At 40.0% G+C, this 27,776-nt stretch overlaps 1 protein-coding gene across 3 annotated transcripts in view; it reads left to right on the top strand.

Moving 5' to 3' along the window:
- The window catches only part of LOC135224588 (uncharacterized), a 368,063-nt gene that overhangs the window by 113,006 nt on the left and 227,281 nt on the right, over nucleotides 1-27,776 (top strand). For 2 of the 3 annotated variants that reach the window (XM_064263722.1, XM_064263724.1), the window contains exons 7-9: nucleotides 17,419-17,496; nucleotides 22,767-22,967; nucleotides 23,122-23,254. In XM_064263722.1, coding sequence (XP_064119792.1) covers nucleotides 17,419-17,496; nucleotides 22,767-22,967; nucleotides 23,122-23,254 — 412 coding nt within the window. The remainder of the gene's footprint in view (nucleotides 1-17,418; nucleotides 17,497-22,766; nucleotides 22,968-23,121; nucleotides 23,255-27,776) is intronic. The other variant, XM_064263723.1, reaches the window with a different exon arrangement.

Consider the following 27,776-nt stretch of genomic DNA (forward strand, 5'->3'; position numbering starts at 1 on the left):
CAGGAAAAATATTATCACAAAATGATGTACGAATTCGTAACGCGCGGACGTAAAAAAATGTTATTTTCAAAAATTCACCGTAACTCTAAATATTGTTCTAGAGACTTCCAATTTGTTTCAAAATTAAGACAAATGATTGAATATTACGATACTGTAAGAGGTTTAGATTAGAATTGCAGATTTCTACCATTTCGGACGAGTTAAATTTTACTGAATGTCGAAATTTTTATATATATATTTTTTTATATGCACATATTTCGAAGATGGAAAAAGCTACAACCTTCAATTAGTTTTTATTGCATTCCTCATGAATTTGCACACATTTTGATATATGAAACTCTATAAAACGGCTAATATGAAAAGGAGCAAATATTAGGATAATGCGATGTACGTATTTTGGAGACTTGCGGCCGCGAATCGGCGCGCGGAGTGAAGGTAAATATATTTTTCAAAAATTCTCCATAAATCACAATATTGTTCTAGAGACTTCAAATTTGTTTTAAAATGAAGAAAAATGGCGGAATATTACTAGGCCGTAAGAGTTTTAGCTTACAATTGCGTTTTTCAACTATTTTGGTAGAGTCAAATTTGACCGAACGTGGTTTTTTTTCTATTTATCGTGATTTACATGCAAATATTTCAAAAATAGAGAAAAGCTACAACCTTCAATCATTTTTAGTTGTATTCTACATGAAATTGCACACGTTTTCATATATAAAACTTTATGTAACAGCTAATTTTAAATGGTGCAAACATTTCGACAATCGCACAAAAAAAATTTGATTTTTTCGGAAGAGTTACCGCGCGGACGTAAGGAAAATGTTTTTTTTTTTTTTTTTCTTTTTTTTTTTTTTTTTCATAAATTCACCATAAATTGAAATATTGTGCTAGAGACTTCCAAGTCGTTGCAAAATGAAGGTAAATGATTGAATATTACTATAATATAAGAGTTTTAGCTTACAATTGTGTTTTTCGACCATTTCGGTAGAGTCAAAGTTGACCGAAAGTTGAAATTTTTGCACTTAACGTTATTTATATGAAAATATTTCAAAACTGATAAAAGCTACAACCATGGGTTGTTTTTTGTTGTATTGTGCATGAAATTGCGCACATTTCCATATATAAAACTTTATGTAACGGCAAATTTAAAAGGGTGCAAACATTAGGACAATCGCACGAAAAAATTTATCGGAAGAGTTATCGCACAAACGTAAGGAAAAAGTTTTTTCATAAATTCACCATAAATCGAAATATTGTGCTAGAGACGTCCAATTTGTTGCAAAATGAAGGCAAATGATTGAATATTACTATATTATAAGAATTTTAGCTTACAATTGCGTTTCTCGACCATTTCGGTAGAGTCAAAGTTGACCGAAGGTTGAAATTTTTCACTTATCGTTATTTATATGAAAATATTTCAAAACTGATAAAAGCTACAATCATGAGTATTTTTTTGTTGTATTTTACATGAAATTGCGCACATTTTCATATATAATACTTCATGTAAAGGATAATTTAAAATGGTGCAAAAATTATGTCAGTGACGAAATAATTTTTGAGATGTGTCACTGATACTTTTTAGTGCGATAAGAAAGAAATTCGCGCTTGCGCGCCTGCGTAGCGATTGTAAACAAAACAACGCCTTGATCCGTGAACTCCCAGCATCCCCCAAGGCGCGTGATTCAAAAGTTTTCGGCTGGTAGGCCTATAAGTATTTTTCCGCGAATTTAAAAAAAACTTTTTTGAGCCGACGTATGATACGTCCAATCGGCATACGGGAGACATTTTGACTCGACGTTTAATACGTCCAGTCGGCGTAAGAGGGTTAATAAAACTGCAGGACAGTAAAAGCTTTAGCATAATTTTTATAGGTGAAAGCAATGTAAATTAATAAAGAAACTATAACAATGATGCAAGGGATGCTGGTAAGCAATATATCAGAAAGTACAATACAGGCAGTCCCCGGGTTACGACGGTGTCGGCTTACGACGTTCCGAGGTTACGACGCTTGTCAATAGACGTTATTTCCAGGGTTACGACGCATGTTCCAGGGTTACGACGCCTACAACGCTCATCTGGGAGATGAAATATGTCACCTAAAATGCAAAATAATCAATATTTGAGGGTTTTTTTTAATGAAAAATGTCATAATGCAGTTTACATAGTTTTCAATGCACCCAAAGCATTAAAAGTAAGGTTTTCTTAGGATTTTTGACGATGTTCCGGCTTACAACGATTTTTGGGTTACAACGCGTCTCAAGAACGGAACCCCGTCGTAACCTGGGGACTGCCTGTACAGTAGAGCCCCAGACCTCAACGATAATCCGTTTCAAAAGAGGTGTCGAAATTTGATTTTTCCAAATCTGAATCAATATTTTGCGTAAGAAATAACTGAAAATTGATTAATCCGTTCCTGACCCCCCAATATTACCCCAACCTTGACTTACTGTACAAAACAGTACACATAAATTACAATTAAACAAGTTCAGAGTTAAATGAATAACATATTACATGTATATTTATTTTTAAATTAGTATACTGTATAAAAAAAACTGGCCTACGTCCAATGCGGCTGTATTACCAGTGGTTGACTGGGCACCATAGGCTAGGTAATACTGCACGGAATGCAGAATAACGGATAGGCACTAAACTTGTTGCTAACATGATAAAACACTGAAAAACAAGCCTAACTATTACAGTAAATTAATAAAATTAAAATAAGGCTGAATTATATTTTAACATAATTTACAAAAATTTGCTTACATAACGTCGAATCGGCAGCTTGTGGCATGAGCGGATGTAAACAAACCTGTGTACCTACGTATGTACGTTTACATACTGTATGTACAAAATCACTTTCAAATATCTTTCAATAAATGTTATGAAAATAAAACTTTTTCCATATAATGTCCCTGTAAAACAGATGCATCTTCTATGACAGCAAATTACTTACCTCTTCTTTACCAGGAAGCTTAACAAAGCGTAAAGAATGCGTTCACTACCGAACCACACATGTACTAAACATTGCTTTCACATCCGAAGAAATTCACAATCTCAAGTGTCATAAAAATCTCTAATTATACAATAAAGTAGAATACAGTGGACCCCCTTATTCGTGTTCTCTGGATTTGCAGACTCATGTATTCTTGGATTTCTCTCTGGAACATTTCCCCACATTATTCACAGAAAATTCGCCTATTCGCAATATTTTTTTTGAGAAATATCCACAAATTCCTGTTTTTTTTTTTATCATACTTTACATTAATTGTCAATTTTTATGACACATTTTCCTCACTACTAAATCTCACTCATAAACATTGTTTGTTCCTACACTGTATACAAACCTTCCGTCCTTTACTTAGGATAGATTGCAGCTCAGCTGAAACTACTAGCTGATACATTCTTTTATATACTGAAGTAGTAACTACCGGGGCAGTAGTTACCTGCCCGGCGGTTGGGAAGCACCGCCTCCCCACCAACTTACTGAGTCGTCACTTTGATTACAGCCGGCAACTAGGAAAGACCTCTCTCTTTCGCTCTCGCAGGCTTGCTGAAATTATTCGTAACATTCTTTTTCTCTTTCTAGCTGAATGCGAGTATGTCTGACAATATGGTTATGCGTTCCTGCCCCAGTGTCCTGGGCCGTAGGTGTGGGACTTTCATGAGCAGGATTGATAGAGACCCTCACTCCCTTTGTCCTTCTTGCAGAGGTCATTCCTGTACATCGGAATCCCCCTGTGAGGAGTGTCGTACCTGGTCGCCTGCCCAGTGGGTTGAGTGTCGCCGGTGGTGAAGTAAGAAGAAGAAAAGGGATTCTTCGCCTTCAAGTTCTTTCTTGAAGACTAAATGACCCAGACCTTCTGCTTCCTCGTCGGGGACTCGTCCTTTGGGACCTTTGGCGTCTCACTCCTCCGGGAGTGAAGCGCATAAGAACAACAATTTAACTCCTGGCCAGCCTTTGAAAGAGCGAGACCTGCTTGTCTCCCCTGGTGAAACAGGAAGGCCTGGCCCTTCTAAGGACGAGCCTTATTTTTCAGTACATGTTGATGATGCCCTTCGTGTTTTGTGGCCTTTATTGGGACTTCCTGGCCTGCCGTCAAAGGAGAGACTTATGTCGGCACTCTCCTCTGGGGCTGTGTCTTCCTCCTTAGTCTCCTTTGAGGAGTCAGCCTCATCCTCCTGTGCTGTTAAGGAAGACGCCCTTCCCTCTGCAGTGCAGCCCCCAGAACCCTCCCCTGTTGAGGTTCTTTTTGACGCCTACCAGGTCTGTCCTCCTGTCTGCCCGCCCTCTTGGATGTGGGCCTAGCAGCTTCTCCTTGTCCCTGGACAAGGTCCTCGGATTCCTCCTGACACGCCTTCTTTGAGAGCCAGCAGTGACTTTCAGAGACGTGCTGACGCGCGCTCTCCTTCAGAGACTACCAGACCTTCGCACGCACAAAGAAGCATTCATTGGATTTACTCTCCTACGCAATGCACAATGCTATGGTACGCGCACAGGAGGCTTTGCTAATTGAATGCTCCCCTACAATGCATGATGCTTCAGCGCGCGCCCAGCAGCCTTCATTGGAGAGAGGTCGCAGAGAAACTGTCACTCCCTCTCGGGGACAGCGAGCCAACGCGCCCCCACCTTCTTCACCGCTACGAGAACTACTTCCTGATGCGCACCATTCATTTGCACACCGTGTGTTACTCCTGGACAGCGCGCTCCAACAGGATGCGTGATTGCGCATGTGTCCTTTAGACAGCGCTCACCTGTAACATGCGTTACCCAAAGCGCTGCTTCATCGTTGCCTCAGCAACAGAGTAAGCGCTCACCGAAACGCGCTACAGTGGGGCCTCGCTTAGTCGCGGATCAGCAATCACGGATTCAGTTAATCACGGGTTTTTCCTTGGACCACTTCTCAGTCTATAGTATATCCTGGTATGAATCACAGCATCGCGGGCTTGTCGGTGGTAGGCTAAGCCTCGTCCGGTTCCGATAACCAACAAATGCATGAACAGATTCACATTATGATATTAACTGACAATAAAGGTAATAAAACCATTCTCACCTTATATATTATTGGCATATCTTCATAATATATTGCCTATTCATGGAATAACTCCACGTCATTGACATCAACTTGTAGTTGAGCGGCCAGCAGAAATGTAAACATTGAGTTACACTTCACAGCACCTTTGTCATTCTTAACCTTTTAGAAATGTTAATAGTAGCAGTTTAATTACAGTAGTAATAACATTTAGGAAAACATAAATTTTCAATTCGAACTTCATTGTTGTTTTGGTATAACGTAATCAACTTCTCTGAACACTGCAGTCATACAAACGAATAGATTATCGTATGTTGTTTGCAATCGGCGACGAAGCATAAACGTAATAAAACCATTTGTTCATGAAACTTACCTGACAGATATATATATAGCTGTATTCTCCGAAGTCCGACAGAATTTCAAAATTCGCGGCACACGCAGTGGGCGGCCAGGTGGTAGTACCCATTCCCGCCGCTGGGAGGCGGATATCAGGAACTATTCCCATTTTCTATTCATATTTTTTTCTGTCGCCGGTCGGTAAACAACTGTTTACAGACCTCCGCCTAGGATTTTGAAACTTCATTAGTCCGCTTAAGTATCCTAATTATTCTTTCGATTATTGACTTGGATTTGTGGCTAGGCATACGCTATCGTAAATTTTTCATTGCATTTGATGTCTGAAGCTAGTTAGCCTAGTTTCAGACTTTGTTGTCTGCTTGGGGTAAGGTGAAGCTACCGGAACTTTCGGTAGACACTCGCTTAGTATATATGGCGTTTACATGTTTTCTTTGCATAAGTTCAATGTAATTAGTGTAATGTGTGACTGATTACGGAAGAAGTAGGATTCATGTACGAATTTTAGAGCGTGTTAGAATCAGGAGTTTTCCTCCACAGTAAACAGAAGTTAGAAATAATGAACCTTCTAACCTCCTGTAGATTTTATTTTGCCTAACCCTGTGGTATGGCTTTCGGGCCTAGAAGAAGTGTATGCTAGAGGATTACATCAAGTAATCTTAGACTAAAGTGCTCGCTCTCCAATCAGTGTTGTGAAGTGTAGTGCCCCTTGTGTTGTGGAGGGGGCGTCAGATCGGCCCCATAATGCCTCTAGGCCTGGACCTCTGTCGGACTCCCAGGACTCAGGGAGAGGGCATGTCGAAAGCCGCAAGAGGGTTACGGGGGCTCCCCACCGATCTGGCGTCCCTTCGGCAGAACCTGTTGACGCTTCCCAGGCTGCTAAAGATCGTGCACGTGCACGAATCTTGAAGGATTGCTTCTCGTCCTCTGAGGCGTCCTCCCCGCAGCAAGGGTTGGAGCTCTCGGAGGACTCGCGCCCTCTAAGAAGCTTTAGAGAAGAAGGACGCTTCACGTCCTCTCTCTCGTTAGGAGGGAACGTCAGATCGGCCCCATAACGCCTCTAGGCCTAGACCTCTGTCGGACTCCCAGAAAACCAGGGAGAGGGCATGTCAAAAGCCGAAGGAGGGTTACGGGTTTTTCATGCTGATCTGGCTTCCTTTCGGCAGGTCCTGTTGTCGCTTCCCAGGCTGCCGAAGATCGAGCACGTGCACGAATCTTGAAGGATTGTTTCTCGTCCTCCGAGGCATCCTCCCCACACAGGGGTTGGGGCTCTCGGAAGGACTCGCGCCCCCTAAAGAAGCTTTAGAAGAGAGGACGCTTCACGTCCTCTCTCTCGTCACGAGAGGATGAAGAGTAAAGAGACCACATTTACCCTTTTCGAAGAATGCACTGGCTCTTTTCCTAAGGGACATATTAAGGAGGCTCATTCATCTTGCCAGAAGAGTGATTTGAGCCTCCTGCGAGTGAACGCTCATTTATACATCATGTATACGTTATTAAGGAGGCTCATTCATCTTGCCAGAAGAGTGATTTGAGCCTCCTGCGAGTGAACGCTCATTTATACATTATTAAGGAGGCTCATTCATCTTGCCAGAAGAGTGATTTGAGCCTCCTGCGAGTGAACGCTCATGAAGTTAGAGCTGTTTCAACCTCGCTAGCATTCCAAAAGAATTTGGTAATCAAGGACATTCTTGATTCCACCTTTTGGAGGAGCAACTCAGTTTTCGTCTCCTCTCCTCATGGCGCTCCGTATACGTTATGTAACGTTCGCTTTACTTCGAAAAAGCAAGCTGATAAGTTTGACGTCCGGCAAGCTGCTTTGCACAGTCAAACAACTTATGTCTCTGGTTCGGCATAAGAAGGGCAATTTAGACGTGAGCTAGCTTTTGGAGGTGCTCGACGTCCTATAAGTAGAGACATTCTCCAGGACGCTCGGCAAGCACCTTGCGAGGGTGTCTTTCGGACGCTCGGCGTTCCTTTGCTGAGTGCGTTTCTGGAGATGTTCTTTTGCATTACTAAGACGCAAGTTGTCGCACAGGCGGCCACTGTCTTTGTAAAAAGGTATGAAGGTCTTTAAGGCCCGTCTTGAAGACGAAAAGCCATACGTCTTCCTTTAGTGTTCACACACTTCAGGAGCAGCGTGCGGCTCTCCATGGAGATTCGCATGAGGACGTCCCTTGAAAATATTCAACGTCATACGCAAAACGCGGTTCGTCATAACATTGAGATGTTGGCAAGGTCGCTCGCCAGGACGCCAGATGTTGGCAAGGTCGGCTCGCCAGGACGCCTCTTGGCGGGACTTGCATGCATCAGGGCGCTCAACGAGTTCCTCTCTGAAACGTCGTTCAGAAGACTTGGTGTTCTCTGCTCAGACACGCTCTTAGCTACGCAGGATGTTTTTTGAGGACGCTTTCCAGGACGCTTTTGAGGACGCTCGGCAGGACGCTTATGAGGACGCTTTTGTGCATTCGCCAGGACGCTTCGGTGGAAGCTCGGCAGGACGCTTTGCGAGAGAAAAGACTTGTAGTAGGCGTTTTATTTGCTGTTCAGGACGTTTCTTAGGACGCTTGACGCTTTATAAACGCTCGTCAAGAGGAGGTTTTTTCAGGATCTCCACAGGACATTCCTTTATAGAAATTTTTAAAAAGGATTCGGAGTTAGCGGAGAGACATACCCAAATTTTTTCTTCGATCCTCTTTCCTCTTCATCGATTTCTCTGAGAATCGGGAAGATTATATACTCGGATTCCTGGGTGACTTTCGGTCATGTTAAAGGGTTTTCCCCTATTAGCAAAGTGCTAATAGTTTTGTCAAGTAATGGACGTTTTCCCCATTGTCAAGATACTAAACGTTTTGTCATTTAAGTGGGGGACCCCTCATAAATGGGGTAGTTCTCATTGACATAGATTTTAACGTTTTTATCGTTTAAGCGGATAAACTCATTAACAAATTTCGGAAGAGCTCTCATTCATTTTCAGAGGCTCATCCGGGGAGTAGGAAAAAGACTTGTAGACTAGATCCAGGAAGTCTTATGTCCAATATCATAAGAACATTGAATGGTCCTTTTCGATCCTCGTTCTCTCTTGATGATCTCTATTCGAATATTACTCCCTTTTCTTGGCAAAGAGTCTTGGAAAAGAGTCAAGGAGTTCTTTTAAAAAGTCTCATTCATTAGAACGTGGACAGTCTTTTTCCTTTCTTTCTCTCTTCCTCGTCGAGGAAAGATGTAGTAGAGAATTCGATGTTCAAATTACTACAATACTTACGTAGTTTATCTTTGCGTCATTTTGCTAACGCATGGGTCAAGTCATATACGCATATCGTATTTACCTCTGCGGATAGAAGCCGAAAGAACTGTTGTTCTAATGTATTTATTTGACACTCCCTTCAACCTTCCAAGAGTTTTCGGAGTAAGAATAACTATTCAGGCATTGTTACGACAACACCAAACTCAGATTCTGTATTTAGCGAATTTTGTTTCGTTTAAATATGCCTGCTTGAGAGTTTCCTTTTGCTCGATAATTTCATACCTATCCCTTCGTAAAAGGAGTAGCTGGCAACTCAGGCAGATAGTGCGAGACGATGAACAAGGCTGCTGTTACTGTGATCTACGCAGTACCGGCTAGCTCGGTGTCATGCGCGGTTGGTTGCGTCTCTCTGCCCTACAATCATGGATTTTAGCCTCGGGTTGAGGAAATTTCTAGTAATCATGAATGAACATGCCTTCCGTTTACTTAGAAATTTCAACAAGATATCTCTTATACTTGTTCGGTGCGGGTTTACCGCACGGTAACAGAATTCTGTACGAATCTACCGCGGCATAGCACTATAATAATGCTCTCCTGCTTATGCAAAGCGCAGCCTTATTTAGGGAAGGAAGCAGGCTGAGTGAGGGAATGGATGAGTTTGCTGGGGACCATTTCCTTGCTGGAGAAGCTTGTTTTCCCTGAATAAACAGCAATTCAGACCTCTACAATTTTCCTCACGAAGAATTGGAATAACATCAAAGATCTTGTAATAATTCTCATTTTCTCTCAACGCCTTGAGGATCACCTCGGGTGATAGCGAGAGGGTGCCAGACATCCGAACAGAGGAATAGATGTTCTGGCACATTGTCTGAAAGAATTGGAAGCCAAATTGGTCGGCTCTCCAGTTCCTCGAAGGATGAGTTTGGATCGAGTGGCCCAAATCATCTCGGATAATTTCTCAGCTCTCTCATAGCTCAAGAAGAGAGAATTAGTTATGGGCTTGGGCACGGAACGTAACGATCCTCAAGAGGTTCGTTAAACTAGTGCACGTCCGTGCGGGTCTTCTCGATCGAAGGCAACAACTACTGACGTCTGAGTAATCCTCACTTAGAAGTATGTCGAAAGTGAGGAGAGACTGAGGGCGTCCTTTCGTTAAGTTTTTCGTAATATTGAAGACGAAGGAGCTTCCTCTTAAGTTGTTCCCTTATTCATGATCCTAGAGGATTAGCTTTAGTCACCACATGTTGGCCTCTAAGAGGTTGGATTCACAGAGGTCAGGTAATTCAGAGAATTATCCAAAGACCCTTCCCGAGAGAATCTGGTGTAATCTAACATCGTCACTTAGTGAAGTATCTAATATCTCTCCTCTCGGAGTCTGAAGGCGTTCAGACTATCGAGAAGCGATAAGATCTTCAAGACTATGGCAGTCTCTTGGCCAAGGCAAAGCAGTGCTGCCTATTTTCAGTGTTCAATCGGTGCGGTGGGCCGTTTCTGGAGATAGTGAAGGGAAATGACTGTTCCTCCAACTCGACCTCTGTGAATTTCTTTATGGTTCTATCTTTCCGTATGAAGTATGAGATAAGATAGAAGTCCTAACTATTGTAGAATATGCAAATATGTTGTTGACGGCCTCTAGGCTCAGAGATTCGGTTCTGTCAAACAACAAAGCTTCACGATCTTTGAGGTCTGGGGAGATCTTGAAATTCTCTGGATCACAGGTTCCGGCATGGAACTTAGACGTAGTCTGAGTTTCTGATGCCAAAAGCATTTCGAACCTATCCTTTCTGCGAACTTAATACACGTGACCAGAAAGGCTAACATTCTAACCGCTCTAGCCACGGCAAAGAGGGTTAGTGAGCTTTTAGCCATCATCAGAGGTTTTTAGCTTTAAAGGACATAATGCGGTCTGTCCTCTAAGCCTTCCGTTCTTGATAAGAACGAAAACCTGTCTAACCCTTGACCCGAAGGCTTGGAGAGCAAGGGTATGGCACAAATTATTGGGCAAGGGCATTCGAGAGTCCTGTGCCCTGTCGGGTCTCTCAAGTTTTATCTTGATAAAACTATAGAAAGTCGAGGTCAACGGACAATCTGCGGTGTTCCGTAAAAGACAGGACTAGTTCATGTCCAAGAACACCCTGGCATTATAGTCAAGGAGTTCTTTTAAGAAGTCTCATTCGTTATGTTTGCATAAAGATTTGAGATTTTTTCTTAATATGAATGCTCAAGAGGTGAGGGCGCGGCCTCGGAAGCATTTCAACAGGGCATGACACTCAGTAACATCCTGAGTGCCACGCTTTAGCGAAGCAACTCTGTGTTCGCTTCACTCGCCCGACGGGATGTGAAGACGACTTTGAGATCTGTAAGTCGCTAGGACCATACATATCCGTAGATATATTATTAGGGGCAGCAAGCAACACGAATCCTATCCTATAGAAAAGGGATAGGTGTGCTTTTAACTTTGAAGGGTTGGTCGCTTGAGGCGCGTTCCTTTTCTTTAGCCTAGAAGTTATGGAACTAACTTTGATAGGTTAGGTCAGGTGGTGGTTTTTAGCTTCGTTGCCCTCAGAAGTATGGTCATATGGTCTAGTCACATTGTGGTCACGCCCCCGTTGACAGATCATCTAGAGCGCACCAGCATTACAGGTCTCTACCTCGCTGGCAACTCTAGTAACGCAGAAGCAGACTTTGGTGACAGTAATCACGAAGTCGGCTATGCTAACAGGTGAGGAACCAAGATGTATATCATCGACTTAATTTAGTTTCCCAAAAATCCTATTCTGTCTCTTCCCACCATCCAAAGGTGGGATTCAGCTATATATATATCTGTCAGGTAAGTTTCATGAACAAAATGTTATTGTTATAATACAATTAAGTTTGTTCATACTTACCTGGCAGATATATATAATTAAAGTGCCCACCCACCTCCCCTCAGGAGACAGTGGCACTGATAAAATATGAATAGAAAATGGGAATAGTTCCTGATATCCGCCTCCCAGCGGCGGGAATGGGTACTACCACCTGGCCGCCCACTGCGTGTGCCGCGAATTTTTAAATTCTGTCGGACTTCGGAGAATACAGCTATATATATATCTGCCAGGTAAGTATGAACAAACTTAATTGTATTATAACAATAACATTTTTTACCTTATATATTATTGTCATATATTCATAATAAAATGCAAATCTTATATATTATTGGCATATCTTCATAATAAAAAGCCTTTTCAAGGAATAATTCCTTGGGGAATCCATTTTTCAAAAGACAAAAATACACTTTACATGTTTACAGTATACAATGAACAATGATTACTTCATTTTGATGTGATTACATTAATATTACAATATGGTTCTCTAAGCAGTACAGTAACTATTTTTTATCATAAATGTATATTCATTCACGAAAAAAATACATATGACCACCGTGACGTCACCATTCTACAAAGTACCGATGTATTTTTACGTAAGTATCCTCTAAACTCTGTCATAAATCACTTTACTTACTTTTTTGTGAAGCCCAAATGTTACGTATATTCCGGAAAATTAACTAAATCACCAATTTTATCATAGAGCAAGATTCGCTGATTACTGTTTTCTTCTTCTTTTCATTACTAAATGCATTTTTAGAATAAAACTCATTCACAAATTTTCAAATACTATGAATGTAAATAGCAAAATCTCTCTCTCTCTCTCTCTCTCTCTCTCTCTCTCGTCTCTCTCCCTCTCTCTCTCTCCTCTCGCTCTCTCTCTCTCTCTCTCTCTCATCACTTACAGAAAAAAAACTATAATACTGATCTATTATTATCGTAATAAAAGAACAAGATGGTCCCCGAAAGAATAAAAATATGTGTTGCCATATTTTTATTCTTTCTGTGATTTACGAAACTGTGCTTCAATACAACTTTTATAGTTGACTGAATGATTATCACATAACAGTATACAAGAGAATATCTTATCACTATCTATGTTTCATTTCTTATCATCATAAAATATTTAAAATACAAATTTCATTGTTATTCTCCAGCTAAGATAGTCAACAGTACTCGTCCCAAGCTGCTCTCTCAAGCTACTCTCGTTCTAAGCGGCTATCTCAAGCTACTCTCATCACAAGCTGCTCTCTCTCTCTCACTCTTCTCTGCTCTCTCTCTCTCTCTCTCTCGTCTCTCTCTCTCTCTCTCTCTCTCTCTCTCTCAATGAAATATGAATTACTGTATCATAATTATCATTCACTATCCATGTTTCATTTCTTATCATCGTAAAATATTTAAAAATACAAATTTCATTGTTATTCTCGAGCTAAGATAGTCAACAATACTCTAGGCCCAAGCTGCTCTCTCAAGCTATTCTCGTCCTAAGCTGCTATCTCAAGCTATTCAAGTTACTCTCGTCACAAGCTGCTCTCTCTCTCTCTCTCTCTCTCTCTCTCTCTCTCTCTCGTCTCTCTCTCTCTCTCTCTCTCTCTCCTCTCTCTCTCTCTCTCTCTCATGAAATATGAATTACTGTATCATAATATCATAAACTATTATGTACAAAGTTAATAATAATAATAATATTAATTCCATTAATAAATTCGTTTCTTTTAGCAACTAAATTGTTTTCCAAAATAATTCTTTCGGTAATAAACGTCCATCAGCTGATTCTAAACGTAAACAAAAGACAAAACTAGATTTTTATTGCTGTATTTTGCTGTTTATACATTAATATTATAGTTGGGTGCTGTAATCATTACAGTAAATCATGTTTTTTTATCATAAATATGTTCATTCACGAAATAGATATACTATGTACTTTTAGTTCGGTGCAGCAGCCAAATCATGAAAATAGGAAGGAATTGTTAGGTAATTATAATTTTGTTTGCTGATCTGATGCAGGGGAAATTGAAGATTGGAAAGAATAACTTTGAAACTGTCTTGAATTTAGTTTAAGGTGATAGTTGAAGAAATATTTGGTGCTTGAACTAAAGGCAGTTATAAACATTGAAATAGTGGTCTTGGGTGGGTTAATTATTAAAGTAGGCGGTTTAAAGCAATTTTCAGGGGGGGTACCAGGATAACACGGGTATTTACTTATCACGGGGGGTTCTGGGCCCTATCCCCCGTGATTAAAGAGGCCCTACTGTACTGCCTGTGCGCGCCAACACTTGTCACTGGAGCGTTTTTCTAAACACTCCAGCAGGCGCTCTCAGTCTTCAGTATCACCCCGTGTACAAATTTGCACTCCATTCGCCTGCATGCGCTTACGCGTGTTCAGAACCAATGTGCGCACCCGCACTGACATGTGCTCTTGCTCCTGCAGATACACACGCACCTGTTTTTTGCAATGTTTCGACAAAGAAAACAAACACGTCTGAGTCGGATTACCCGTCCTCGGAACTTCCATCGTCTGCTCCTCCTCCGGAGGTCCCATCTCCACCTTGGTATCCTCATAAAGCTGCAACCCAGCCTTCCAAAAGGCAGCCTTATATGCTTTCACCTTTGATCAGAGGTCATCGTTCCCCAACTCTCCCTCGAGAGCAAGGCCACAAGTGGGCTCCTTCTCCTTCATATGACCTTCCAGCCCCCTTTCCGATTCTTCTTTGGAAGTTGGGAGAGCAGTTAAGGGGATTTACTATCCTTAAGCTGCCACAAGTGCTTAACATCAGGTGAGAGGCGCTCTGGAAGCAAAGGCATCCTGTGACTCCTCGTCACGAGTCCAGACCTCCAACGTCTCGAGGTTCTCGATCTCCATGGGCTCGTTCCCTTGTAGAGAAATATATCTCACCCATCGAGTTCGAACCCAGCGGAGATCCTCCTGACAGGGCTCCAACAGTGCTTGTGGGGAGGGCTCCATCTCCCCTCTCCCCTCCAGCTTCACCAGAAGCAGATAGGCGTCCTTCAACTCCACCTTCCCCCTTCTCGCAAGGGGCTGTCCGATGGGGGCATGAGGACCTGTGGAAGGGAGCGAAGAATCGCGAGACCAAGGGCTCCTGTGGCTCTGGGGGCCTCAGCTCCCGGACCTTCTGCCGCCCTTCATGAACAACAAGAGACTCGGCCTTCTTCTTCAAGACTGGACCCCTCTCATTCACGCCCGGGTGCATCAATGCAGAGGGAGGATGATTTTCACAAGGTAACCGACGATTCAGCTGGCTACCTTCCAGAACCAGCTGCTCCAGCTGTTTCAGAAGATGCAGCAGCTGAAACCACCTTCTGTGAGATCATTGGTCTCATCCGGAAGGTAAACGGCCTAGGAGAAGCTCCAACTACTGTTCCAAAAGGCTGTACAGCAGTGTCGACTTTCTTTGTCGCGCCCCTTTGGGGTGCTTGGTCCCGGTTTGAGCTTCCCTTGTCATCCCTGACAAGGGAGGTTCTGACTAAGGTCGATAGACAAGTTTCAGCGAGGAATGACTCACTGCGGGCATCTCGGTCCTCTAAGCTACTCGAAAACAGAGGAAGTACTATGTGGCCCAAGAGGCTGAGTTTTCACCCTTGCCGATAAATCCGACGATAACATCATTGGCACCTGGAGTTTCACTCCAGACACTGCAACACAGAACCTCGACGCTCTCTTCCCCGAAGATGTCGCAGCTCGAACAAACCATGATGACTGCGTTGCAAGCAGCTTGTTTTGTCAGGGAGTAAGGCTATGGAGTTCTTAGTCCACCAGCTTGCCAACCTTGTGCTGAAGCGTAGGAACGCCGTCTCATCAAGGCTTGATCGAGCTGTGGACCCTCATGATGTGACCGACCTGAGGAATGCCTCGCTTCAGGGATCCACCCTCTTCCCATCTGCGGATGTAAATGAGGTGAATGAAAACTTCAGGAGAGTGAGCCAGGATTCTTTGCTGCACCGCGCAGCATCCTTCTGTTGGCCCCAACCTCCTGCAGTTTCTGCTTGGCGTCGCCCTGGCTGGCTCTCTGTCTAGGAGGGTTTCTCACCCTCCTGCCAGCGCTGATCCCTCACCCACTGCCTCCACCACTCGGCAGCTGAGAGGTCAGGTCAGCAGCCCTTTTCGACCAGGGGTGGTCGAGGTCGAGGTAAACGTGGCAAGAGGAAGAGAGTCCGCTGCAACCAGTGAGGAGGGCACTCCCCCCACTCTGCCACCTGTGGGGGGATGCCTGCAAGCCAGATGGATGAGTTGGCAGTGCCACGAGGCGGTGGATTGAACGCTGACTGTCCGTCGACACGGGTATCACGTCCAGTTCATAAACTCTCCCCTTCCTCTGATTCGACCCCCAAAGACGTCATCATCCTATCATAAGGGATCAACGAATGATCTCGCCCAGGACATGCTGGGGAAGGATGTTCTCGAGGAGGTCCTTGACGAGTCTCTAGGCTTCTGCAGTCGACACTTTCTTGTAAAGAAGGCGTCTGGAGGCTGGAGACCGGTCATTGACCTCTCAGCCCTGAACGAGTTCTTTCAGCAAACCCCGTTCAGGATGGAGACCCCCAGCACAGTCAGACAGGCCACTCGTCCTCTGGATTACATGGTGACGATTGACCTAAAAGATGCATACTTCCAGATCCCAATCCATCTGTTGTCCAGGAAGTATCTTCGTCTTGTTGTAGCAGACAGAGTGATCAGGCAGGTGTTTAATCGAGTGCAATCCACACCTTCCCGTCCATGACGCTAGTAGCGCCGAAATGGCCTCACATAGAATGGTACCCAGTTTGTATGATGTTAGGCTTGGTCCTAAAACAGACAAAATCAATGATTTCAGGGGCTGTAAGGGAGTACCTGGTTTAAACAAGTACTGCACTGAACATGCTACAAACTTATATCACTTAGACAAGTTTCTATTGGCCAGTAAATAATTTGAGGGGCAGTAAGTGAGCACATGATTTAATCAAATACTGTACTGTACATGTATTGAACATACTTCAAATTTCTGCCTGTATGTTTTGAGAATACTGTATTGAGGAAGGTCTTGAAATTTGATTATTTGGAAAGATTTTGCTCCAGCCATTGCCTGTTACTTCAGACCCACAACTTGGCCAGTCAAAATGAAGGAGATGTTTTGTTGGTGTGGTGCAAGGGAAATCAATCCACTAAATGTCTACTTGAGTGATTGCAGACATCATCCATCTACTTTCTTGAATTATTTTATCATCACAGACTACAGAATAATCACAGACTACAGATCATCCCCCTCCCAAATAGTACTAGTACTTTTTTGGTGGGCATTTGAGGTTTCTACATCAAAGTGTATCTTAGAAGACTTCCATTACTTTAGGAAGGTCTCCCTTGTAGGACAATTCAGCTGCAAAGATGCAATCTTGCCGTAGTTCCAATACAAACTACGTTTAGGAGTTTGTCTATGATACCTTAATATGAAGACTGTCTTTCTGCTATTTTTAGTGTTCTTGTACACAACTTGTCCCTTTTTTCCCTCTGGGTCACAAAATACATATGCTTTGTATGCAAAATACTGAAGTGTATAATTGCTACCTATTAATGGTTAATAGGCTTAATGGATACGGTCACATTTCAGAGGAAATGTGTCTGGGTATATTTTATCCTCATATGAGGGCTTTATGTGGTTAATGGATTTGTATAATAAGCATTTGATTAAAACTTGATGGTAATTTCTTTCCTTTGTTCACTTCTTGTAGTTCTAGATAAGTGTGAGTGTGGATTACTTTGCTGTTGTCTATTGTGGACTAATTTAGTTTCAGTGTTTTAAATTTAGCTAAAACACACTTTTAACAACTGCACTGTCGTCAGAAGATTATCAATTACTCTCTTGCTGATCTTAATCTAAATCCTAATTAGCCAGAAAGGGGACTTTGTGTACTAAAGTATATTTAATTACAGTCACGTATGCAAACGTCATCTAGACGACAGAAACAGCCTTCATTTCATTTTGGTGATCGTCAATCTTCATTTGTATCGGTAGGTGATTTTTATGTAATTTTCATAATTTTGGTTCAAATTCTATTCTAGTTCTTGAATGACTGGCAGTTGAGTATTAGAAGCTTTTCAATAATATTACCGTATATACTCGCATATCATGCGACTTTTGAAACCTAATTTTGAAGCTAATTTTAAAGAGGTCGCATCATACACGCAGTATAAAATTAGCGTACCGTCTATGCTTTCCCAAATCGGCCGATTGCGATAGTTACTACCGGAGGAAAACAGTAGATCTTTTAAAAAGTTATGCTTTACTTGTACTTCACTATATCCAATAATATTGTATGCATTCTCATATTACTATTGTATTTTAAAATACAAAAGAGCGAACGTGCGCCATTTGCATTATTTTGGTTTATACAGCATGTTTAACTGTTCTAGACTAACCATCTATAATTTCCAAATCAGTTGATTAAGGCACAATACCGAAGGAATTTTTACTTTTTGTTTTACTCGGTAAAAGAAACATTTGTTACTTGAACTATTATTTTTATTTTAGGATATGCAGTTAAGTGAAAATTTATTAACCTCTTCATTACCGAAAGTTTGTTTGGAGGTAGGCGGGTACCACCATTCAAGTCTACTACACCGCCCCGGGTGCATAAAGGTGGTACGTAAGTACCACCAAAACTCCTCTTTTCAGATAGGGACTTCCAATCATTCTGTAATTTCGGTTTGAAGAGTTTGGAGCAAAATAAACAGTATGACACGATGCCAGACGTATGATGAACCCAAAAAAATATTATTACTGCTTATAGTAGTGTGTAGGTGACAGATGAACTGCGTCTCAACAAAAAATCACAAAACCAGACAAGCGTAAACATGTAATAACTTCTACCCAAGTATAAAACCAGTTGCATCATCATTTACTGAATTTATTTATTTATTTATTCACTTATTACATTTTACAAATAAAAGATATGAACACCAGATAAATGAAGGTAAAAATAAAGCCTTATAGTAACTTTATATAAAAAACCAAACCAGAGAAAAAGCAAAAAAGCAATTTTTTCTGAGGACAAGAAACTTGAAAAATTAGTTTAGATACCCATAAAGTTGTTTTCTGTGATGAAACTAATCTTAGAAAACGTAGAAAACAACATGGACCAATTTTTGAGAGATATACTAATAAAATTTGCGATTTCCATATTTATTGGCGGGGCTTTCGCTTTAGTTGTTGCTCTTTTTTTTGTTATTACATTCTTATTTACTGTTCTATTTTGATAATACTTTATGTGTATGTTCCAGGTGGATATACCAACATTCTGTAAGACTGAATTTTTATTCAAGACTGCAGTTTTCTCACCGACCACCAGTGTCCCTTGTACAAGGGACACTGAGTTTCACATTTTTTTTCATAAAATCATTTATTTTCCCTGTAGGATGATAAAACTCACAGAGAATATGCATCATTATAGTGCTAATAATACCTGATAATTTCATTAGCCTGTCTTGATTAGTGTATTTTTGGCAAATATTTTTACGATCGGCACCCCTCCAAACTGGAGTCACTACCGAGAGATTCAGTTCGGCAGCGAACGCAATGTTTACATTCTGCTCACCCACCCAGTAAAGAAGGGGTTAAAGTAAAAAAAATGCATAAAATTAATAAACTTAAATCCTCCAAAGTCACTCTCCGTGTCCGTATCATCAAGTACTGCTCTGAATTCTTCGCCATCAAGGCAGTCATATTCGTCATCTTCCAGATCTTTGATCATTTCATCTTCATATGGAAGGTATAGTCTTGTCACCGTGGCGAGCTCTCTGGCGTGGCTTTTAAAGATCTGCCCTTTGTTCACTTCTTGTAGTTCTAGATAAGTGTGAGTGTGGATTACTTTGCTGTTGTCTATTGTGGACTAATTTAGTTTCAGTGTTTTAAATTTCATCTTCATATGGAAGGTATAGTCTTGTCACTGTGGCGAGCTCTCTGGCGTGGCTTTTAAAGATCTGCCCTTTGTTCACTTCTTGTAGTTCTAGATAAGTGTGAGTCTTGTCACCGTGGCGAGCTCTCTGGCGTGGCTTTTAAAGATCTGCCCTTATGCTAATTTTACAATAACAACAACTGCCCGTGTTTGACAGACCTTTGAATGTCCTTGAGACAAACCCCGAGGCTATAATTATAAGATTATAAGGGGTTTTCATTCCCAGGTACTTTAATCTCCTTCCTATTCGGCCCTGCTCGCTCTCTCTCTCTCTCTCCTAAATCCTCAACCTGTCCGAGCGAGAGCTTTTTTTATGAGACAACATAGGCCCGCATTTTGCATTTTCCATACCTAATTGTTTTGTATACGAATGCTCTTTCTCGGCTGTGAAGTTGATGTCTATCCGCGGCTGTGATATTGCATTCAAGCAATATTCAGTCATTGTTTCCTATCTATTATTTTGTCAGAGAGAGAGAGAGAGAATCTGTTTGTATACGATTGTTTATTTTCTCACTCGTCAAACTTACTCTTTTATGCTTTATTTCATATTTCCTTGCTCACCAATTTATTCTATACCTACGATATTAAGAAATCAAGATATGTGTAGAGGGAGAACTGCCTCCAGACTGTACAGTCAGTATGGATTTAAACGCACGTGGAACTGGTTGAAATATTCGCAACAGCACCGAAATGAGATGCCATGGTGATAGAAAATCTGACTCCGTTTCTTGTTATTACATAAAAAAAACTTTATCAATCGTGATCTTACGTAATTTATTTAGAATTCTGCGTAACGGAAAAGATAATATTTGATATCTGTAATGGGAGAAATGGTTTTATCTCTGTTGTTGTTATAAATTTGGCAGATATGCGATAAAACACGTGGGAGGACCAAAACAGCCCAGCCAGAGAGCTCAGCTCATTTTGTGTTAAAACACCATACAAACAAACAAACAGCTCATTTTGTAAATACTATTGTTTGGCGTGCTAGGCTTACCCGATTCATTTGGGTGTGCGCTGCAGCTGCTGCTACTCAAATAATCGCATTTTTCTTACTAATCTCAAGAGTTCACCATGAAAAATCCCAAGATTAACCAAAAATCCCAAGATAATAAAATAACTGACATATGCCAAGCCTTGGAGTTCTAAATATTTACTCTGTCTGTCTATCAGAAAAAGATACTGATAAATTGAATTGACGGTATCTTTTCTGAGAGAGAGAGAGAGAGAGATAGAGAGTATATTGCAGTGTGTTCATGCTTGTTAAAAATGTGCAGTACGGGTAATTCATATCTGGAAGAAGAAAAAAATATGAATTTTGTTGCTGTCAGTCGCATGGACTAAATTTACAAAGAGCAGGGAACAAATCTTGACATTCCTCGGGAGATTAAAGAGATGAACCAAGGCCATCTAGGATGAACTCTCTCCCCTCTCAACTATACTGTAAGTGTTAACTTGAGTCTCTGAAACCAATAGGTATTAGCACACGCGCAACTTGTGTGTGTGTGTGTATGGGCATACTGTTAAAAAAAATGTGCTGTACCTACAGGTAATAAATACCTACATCTTGGAAGATAAAACAAACAAACAAATTTTGTTGTTGTTAGTCGCCGGGGATATAAAGGTTGTGACCAGCAGACAGAAAGATTAACACTTTTCCAGAGATTAAAGAGCTGAATTTTGTTTTGAAGCTATGTCAACCGCGTTAGTAAATAGGTATCATCTTCTAAAGTAATTGTTTTTCTTTTCTTTTTGCGGAAGAATCTTCAAACCATTTTGCATTCAAAGTAATGAGAAGGAATTATTCTATTCTTCATGTAATCAGTAAAATACTTACACTAATAAAAACTAAAACTACGTGTTGTATGCAAAACACACACATCATCGTTAGCTTCGCGTGTGTAAACGTTCATTCTAAGAAATTCACAGAGTAGTATAACTAACACCTGATTGGTTGGTTGGTAGCCATGGAGATCTGTTATCCAATGACTGCCCTCTGCTTCTGTTCTATTTATAGACATATGCCGTGGATGGCACTAGTTTTGAACGTTACCATGTTCGTGATTTTCTGACTGCTGATGGCAAAAATTACTAGATAATTTTCTTTATATAATAATTATTTCTTCGTGAAAACAATAATATAATATGATCATTTTAACTTTAATGTATAGTGGTATGAAAAATACCAGTTGTGTCGTAGCGATGCGTCATCAATATAGTGGTATGAAAATACAACATGGTGTTGTAGCGATACGTAATCACGAAGTACAAATCCTTTTCCCGGACCATCCTCAAAATTTTACGACTCTTCAACTTCAAGATCGATATGGTGAAATATATTATATAGTCATACTTATTGTTAAAATTCACAGGTTGAACTGCAAAACATTATTATATTTTGATTGTCATGTACATATATTTTTTGTGTTTTACGGAATGTTTGTTTTGAAAATAATAGCTATTAGTGAACATATGATATTAATTGTCCCACTATTTTGTTATATGTGATCTTAGTTATCTCACATTCATTTAACAGTATTATATTAATATTTATTTAAATAAACTGTAATTAATGAATAACAATAATGAAAAACATAAAGGGAAAAAATGTTTTTGCTGCAGTAGTGATGTTTGTTTGATTATGCATCTGACCTCACATTTCCGAAATCTGAAAAATTCCAAAAACCGAAACATCGGAATGTGTGTGTACTGCACATTTTTTTAAACACGCACACAATGTCTACACATTTACTGATACCCGTTGAGAGAGAGAGAGAGAGAGAGAGAGAGAGAGAGAGAGAGAGAGAGAGAGAGAGAGGACTCAAAGGCGTGTTATTTTTACAATTATTTTATTATCTTGGGATTCTTTTTTAATCTTGAGATTATCTATTCAATTCTCGAGATTAGTAAGAAAATTACCGTAACTTGACTAGCAGCAGCACACATCTGAATGACTCGGCCATTAGCATGCTAAACCACCAACCTTATGAACTGACGCTCTCGGAAAAGGAACTCGCATGATACATGAGATACATGACAAAACCACTGTTTATTGGTGAAAATTTGAGGGTCGCATGATATGCGAGATTGCACGTTACTCGAGTATATACGGTACTCAAAATATGGCTGTCCATTTGGGTGTCTAGAATGGAACAGAATTAGATATGCAAGTAATGACTGAGCAATGAGCAATTGGAGAAGTAATTTAGGTGAAGAAAATCTGTCACTGCAGATCATGACTGTTATGGCTAACATTGAAAGATTTAATATATATATAAGGTTTAATAGGGAAAGATAGACGTTATTCATTTTTTGTTTCTGTTGTAGCTACAACAAGGAAGGATGCTGGTGTCTACCAACTTCGTTTGTGGTGTACCGGAATGCGAGTATAGCAGTGATGTACACTCTTTTGTGCTCAAGCATATTATTACTATGCATGGTGCTTTCAAATGTATTAACAGTGGATGTCATTTTGTCACCAAGTCAAGGTCTTTGTATTCATCTCACATGCAACAGAACCATCCAAATGTAGGTTTTCTCTCTCATAAATGATTAATGTATTAATTGTTTGCATATATTGAATATTACAAATATGCTTGGTTCATAAATGTTTTAGTTTTGATGACGAATGTTTAAATCTTGAAAATGTTTATTTTGACATTGATATTCTATCGCTTTTCAGATGAATTTCTTGGTGTGTCCATTTTTGTGCAAGGTCACCATCTCAAACTTCAATCAACTTCTGGATCATTTGGGTGAACATCAGAATAGTGAAACACATGAGCTGTCTTCGGTATCAGAAGTTGAGGATGATGGTAAGAAATTCATTATTCTCTCTACAAGAGAATGGTGGTTTGATGATTTCTATTATTCTTTTAGTATAATAACTAATTCTTTGGATCTTTTGTGAATACTACTTGTGGTCAATTTATGTTTTAAGTGTTTTTTGCTTCCTTTAAGTACATAAGCTTAAAAAAATCAAATATTTGTTTTATATAGATTATTCGTACTTACAAGTAGATTTCAAGATATTTGGTTCTAAGAGGAAATTTTGAACGGGATTACTGAATGGGATGTTTAAGCCAACTGCAAAAGAATCGATGGTTTAGGTATTGGGCACTTTTAAGTAGTTAACCCTTAAACGCTGAAGGGGTATAATACAAATCGTCTCCCGTATGCCGAGGGGGTCTCAGAGTGAGCGCCGAAGTGGAAAATTTTATTTTTTCAAGAACTCACAGCACGCTTAGTTTTCAAGATTAAGAGTTCATTTTTAGCTCATTTTTTTGTCATTGCCTGAAGTTTAGTATGCAACCATCAGAAAGGAAAAAAAAATATCATTATCATATATAAATAATGCGATATATGATAGCGCGAAAACAAAATTTCATATAGAATTGTATTCAAATCGCTCTGTGAGCAAAACGGTTAAAGCTAACGAGTTAATTTTTTTCGTTGTATTGTACACTAAATTGCGATCATTTTGGTATATAACACATTGTAAAACAATCAAAGCAACACAGAGAAAATATTATCACAAAATGATGCATGAATTCGTAACGCGCGGACGTAAAAAAGTTTTTTTTCAAAAATTCACCATAAATCTAAATATTGTTCTAGAGACTTCCAATTTGTTTCAAAATGAAGATAAATGATTGAATATTACTATACTGTAAGAGTTTTAGCTTACAATTACAGTTTTCGACCATTTCAAACGAGTTAAAGTTGACAGAATGTCGAATTTTTTTAATATATTTTTTTATATGCAAATATTTTGAAAATGAGAAAAGTTACAACCTTCAATTATTTTTTTGTCGTATTCTACATGAAATTGCACACATTTTCATATATAAAACTCTATGAAACGTCTAATATGAAACGGAGCAAATATTCCGAGAATGCGACGTACGCATTTCGGAGATTTGCAGCGGAGAATCCGCACGCGGAGGGAAGATAAGTTTTTTTAAAAACTCATCATAAATCTAAATATTGTGCTAGAGACTTTGAATTTATTTCAAAATGAATATAGATGACTGAATATTACTAGACTGTAAGAGTTTTAGCTTAAAACTGCATTTTTTTACCATTTCGGTAGAGTCAAAGTTGACCAAACGTGGTTTTTTTTCTACTTATCGGGATTTACATTCAAATATTTCGAAAATGAGAAAAGCTACAACCTTCAATTATTTTTTGTTGTATTCAAATAAAATTGTGCACATTTTCATATATAAAAGTTAATGTAACGGCTAATTTAAAATGGTGCAAACATTACGACAATCGCATGTATGACGTTTTCGGAAGAGTTACCGCGCGTACGCAAGGAAAATTTTTTTCTCATAAATTCACCATAAATAAAAATATTGTGCTAGAGACTTCCAATTTGTTGCAAAATGAAGGTAAATGATTGAATATTACTAGAATATAAGAGTTTTAGCTTACAATTGCGTTTTTCGACCATTTCGGTAGTCAAAGTTGACCGAAGGTTGAAATTTTGGCACTTATCGTTATTTATATGAAAATATTTCAAAACTGATAAAAGCTACAAACATGAATATTTTTTTGTTGTATTCTACATGAAATTGCGCACATTTTCATATATAATACTCCATGTAATGGCAAATTTAAAATGGTGCAAAAATTTTGTCAAAGTGACGAAATAATTTCTGAGATGTGTCACTGATACTTTTTAGTGTGATAAGAAAGAAATTCGCGCTTGCGTAACGATTGTAAACAAAACAACACCTTGATCCATGAACTCCCAGCATCCCCCAAGGCGCGTGATTCAAAAGTTTTCGGCTGGTAGGCCTATAAGTATTTTTCCGCGAATTTTTTTAAAAACTTTTGTAAGTTGACGTAAAATACGTCCAATCGGCACCCGAGAGACAAAAAATGTCGACGTAAAATACGTCCAATAGGCGTTTAAGGTTTAAAGGAATAGATTTTTATATGAAAAAGAATAAAAAAGTCGAGGAGTTCCAATAAGGGTACAACGTTCCTTCAGCTTTTAAATGTATATACGTTTGGCAAAAGCTGGGCCAGTCATTCTTGGCAATATCAAAATGCCAAGGATTTGGAATATAGAGGAGAGCAAGTTCTATACAGTCGACCCCTGCCTATTTGTCTTTCTGGATTTGTGACTTCACCTATTTGCAGATTTATCTGTGGAATGTTTAGCCACATTATTCATGGAAAATTGGCCTATTCACAGAATTTTTCTTAAGAGAAATGTTCACTATTATTTCATTTTCATGACTAGATACATAGCTATAAGTTTCTCCTTTATCAGCAGTTCCCAGTTTCACTGCTTTAGTAGGCAATAAACAGAGCTTAAAGGGTTTACATAGATGGACTTGAACCTCCAAGAGGAGGAGTTAGGAATTTACTCTAGTGTAGGGAGGCCAGACGCTCTTATGTCCAAGAATTCCATGTCCCTTTTTTACATTACTGAATTAAGTCAGTTCACAGGTGAATCCTAAGCTCTTATCCCTTTTGAAGTTGAAGCTGCACAAAGTTTGTGCAGTTAATGCATCTTTTAATTTCCTTTAAACCTTTTGCTAGAGAAGGTTGTCAGTGTAGTACAGTGGAGATGTAACTTACATCATTAAAAGGCATTGTAATTTTTTTAATGAAAATTATAGAGCCCTCAGTCCTATCTTTGCTGTGGAGATGATTTCTCTCGACAAAATAGAGTAACCATCCCTTTTCTTTTATCATTAAATTAATTGTTAGGAAATCCTGGTGTTGAGTTTGGGGAGCTTGAAGGTACACATAGAATGGCAGCATCGGTTAACACCTATTAATTTTTATGGCGCTTATCTAGCAACACTGTTAACTGGGTTTTAGCACCAATCTCCTTAATGGTACCTTTAAGCTGATTATTAGTGCTGTTATCGCTGATTTTCGGTTAGCAGCATTGGCTGGGAATGGAACCCCTGCTGTTAACTGGGGACTTTCTATATTCAGAAGATTGATTGGAGGTAGTAATTGTCCCTAGTTCTGGACTGGATCTGTGGTTTTGACTGGCTGTAATGGTAATTGCTGTATAGCAAAGAAAGATAAAGGAAAGGAAAGCGCATCTTTGAGAAATTCTGCAGCAAGGAGGCATTCGCACAAGTGTTGGAGGTGCCTGTTCTCATGATTGTTCTGGAATTGTCGGGCGTGTTGGGGAATGCAACAGGCACCGAAGTGTCTTGAGAAACGCTGCAACTTGTGATGCAATACTTCGTCGAGAAACTTCTAAATCATTCCGGTAATCTCGGGAGTCTGTGACGTTTGCCGTAGGCCCCGCCCCCAGGATGCCTTATAAATACAACTGACGAAGTAGGAGGGAGCAGAGATCATCAGTAAGAGCCACAGATCAGATTATCAGTGAAAGATCAGCAGCAGAGATCATCGGAGTGAGATAAGAGAAGAAGGACGAAGGATCAGAGAGAAAAAGGCGCCCGAGAATTGGTCGAATTCTGGTCAAGTCGTTTTCAGGAGTGGACGACCGAGTTATTTCGACATTGAGCAAGAATTCAGAGAAGAAACGTTCTGCTAGAGGTTTTGGGGAGTTCCTGCCCTTCAAGTATCAAGAGTAGACATTATTTTCTGCAATACAGAGGCAAGAAGGCGTCTACAATTAGAGTTCTCCTATTGTGAAGCCATCGCTTCAAGTTGCACAACTGGTCGGCAAGTACTTTCATTACCTCACTGTTCTCCCAGTTCATGCAGTGTAAGATTTTATCTTTTTTATGTAAATAGGAGACACCATTCTGCATTTATCTTTGTTAGTAAGCTTGTAAATAAACCTTAGTTGTGTTAGTGTTTCTTTCTATATTCGTATCCCCATTTTCAGCTGTTGGTGTTGAATTCTTTTTGTTTATAATAATATCGAACCTGAAGCGGACCCCTCTTTCGGTTTGTAACACTGGCATAGGATCACTGGTACTCAATGATGCAGTCATTTTTCCTTATTAAGATCCCCTGACAAGTCTTGCTACTAGGACCTTCTGGTGGCAGTACATACCAGGAAGGATCACTCAATAGGTGAGAGTGAATTTTTGCACTTTCTCGCTGGACGAGTCAGTTACATGTTCAGCTACTGATCTCAGGGTCTGGGTTTGATTCCCTGCTCTGCCAGTGCAAAGTTAAGTATATCTTAGTTTTACCAGACCACTGAGCTGATTAATAGCTCTCCCAGACCACTGAGCTGATTAGCAGCTCTCCTAGGGCTGGCCCGAAGGATTAGATATTTTTACGTGGCTAGGAACCAATTGGTTATCTAGCAACAGGATCTACAGCTTATTGTGGAATCCGACCACATTATATTGAGAAATGAATTTCTATTACCAGAAATAA

This window comes from Macrobrachium nipponense, chromosome 12 (assembly GCF_015104395.2).
Source record: "Macrobrachium nipponense isolate FS-2020 chromosome 12, ASM1510439v2, whole genome shotgun sequence".
NCBI classification, from domain to species: domain Eukaryota; kingdom Metazoa; phylum Arthropoda; class Malacostraca; order Decapoda; family Palaemonidae; genus Macrobrachium; species Macrobrachium nipponense.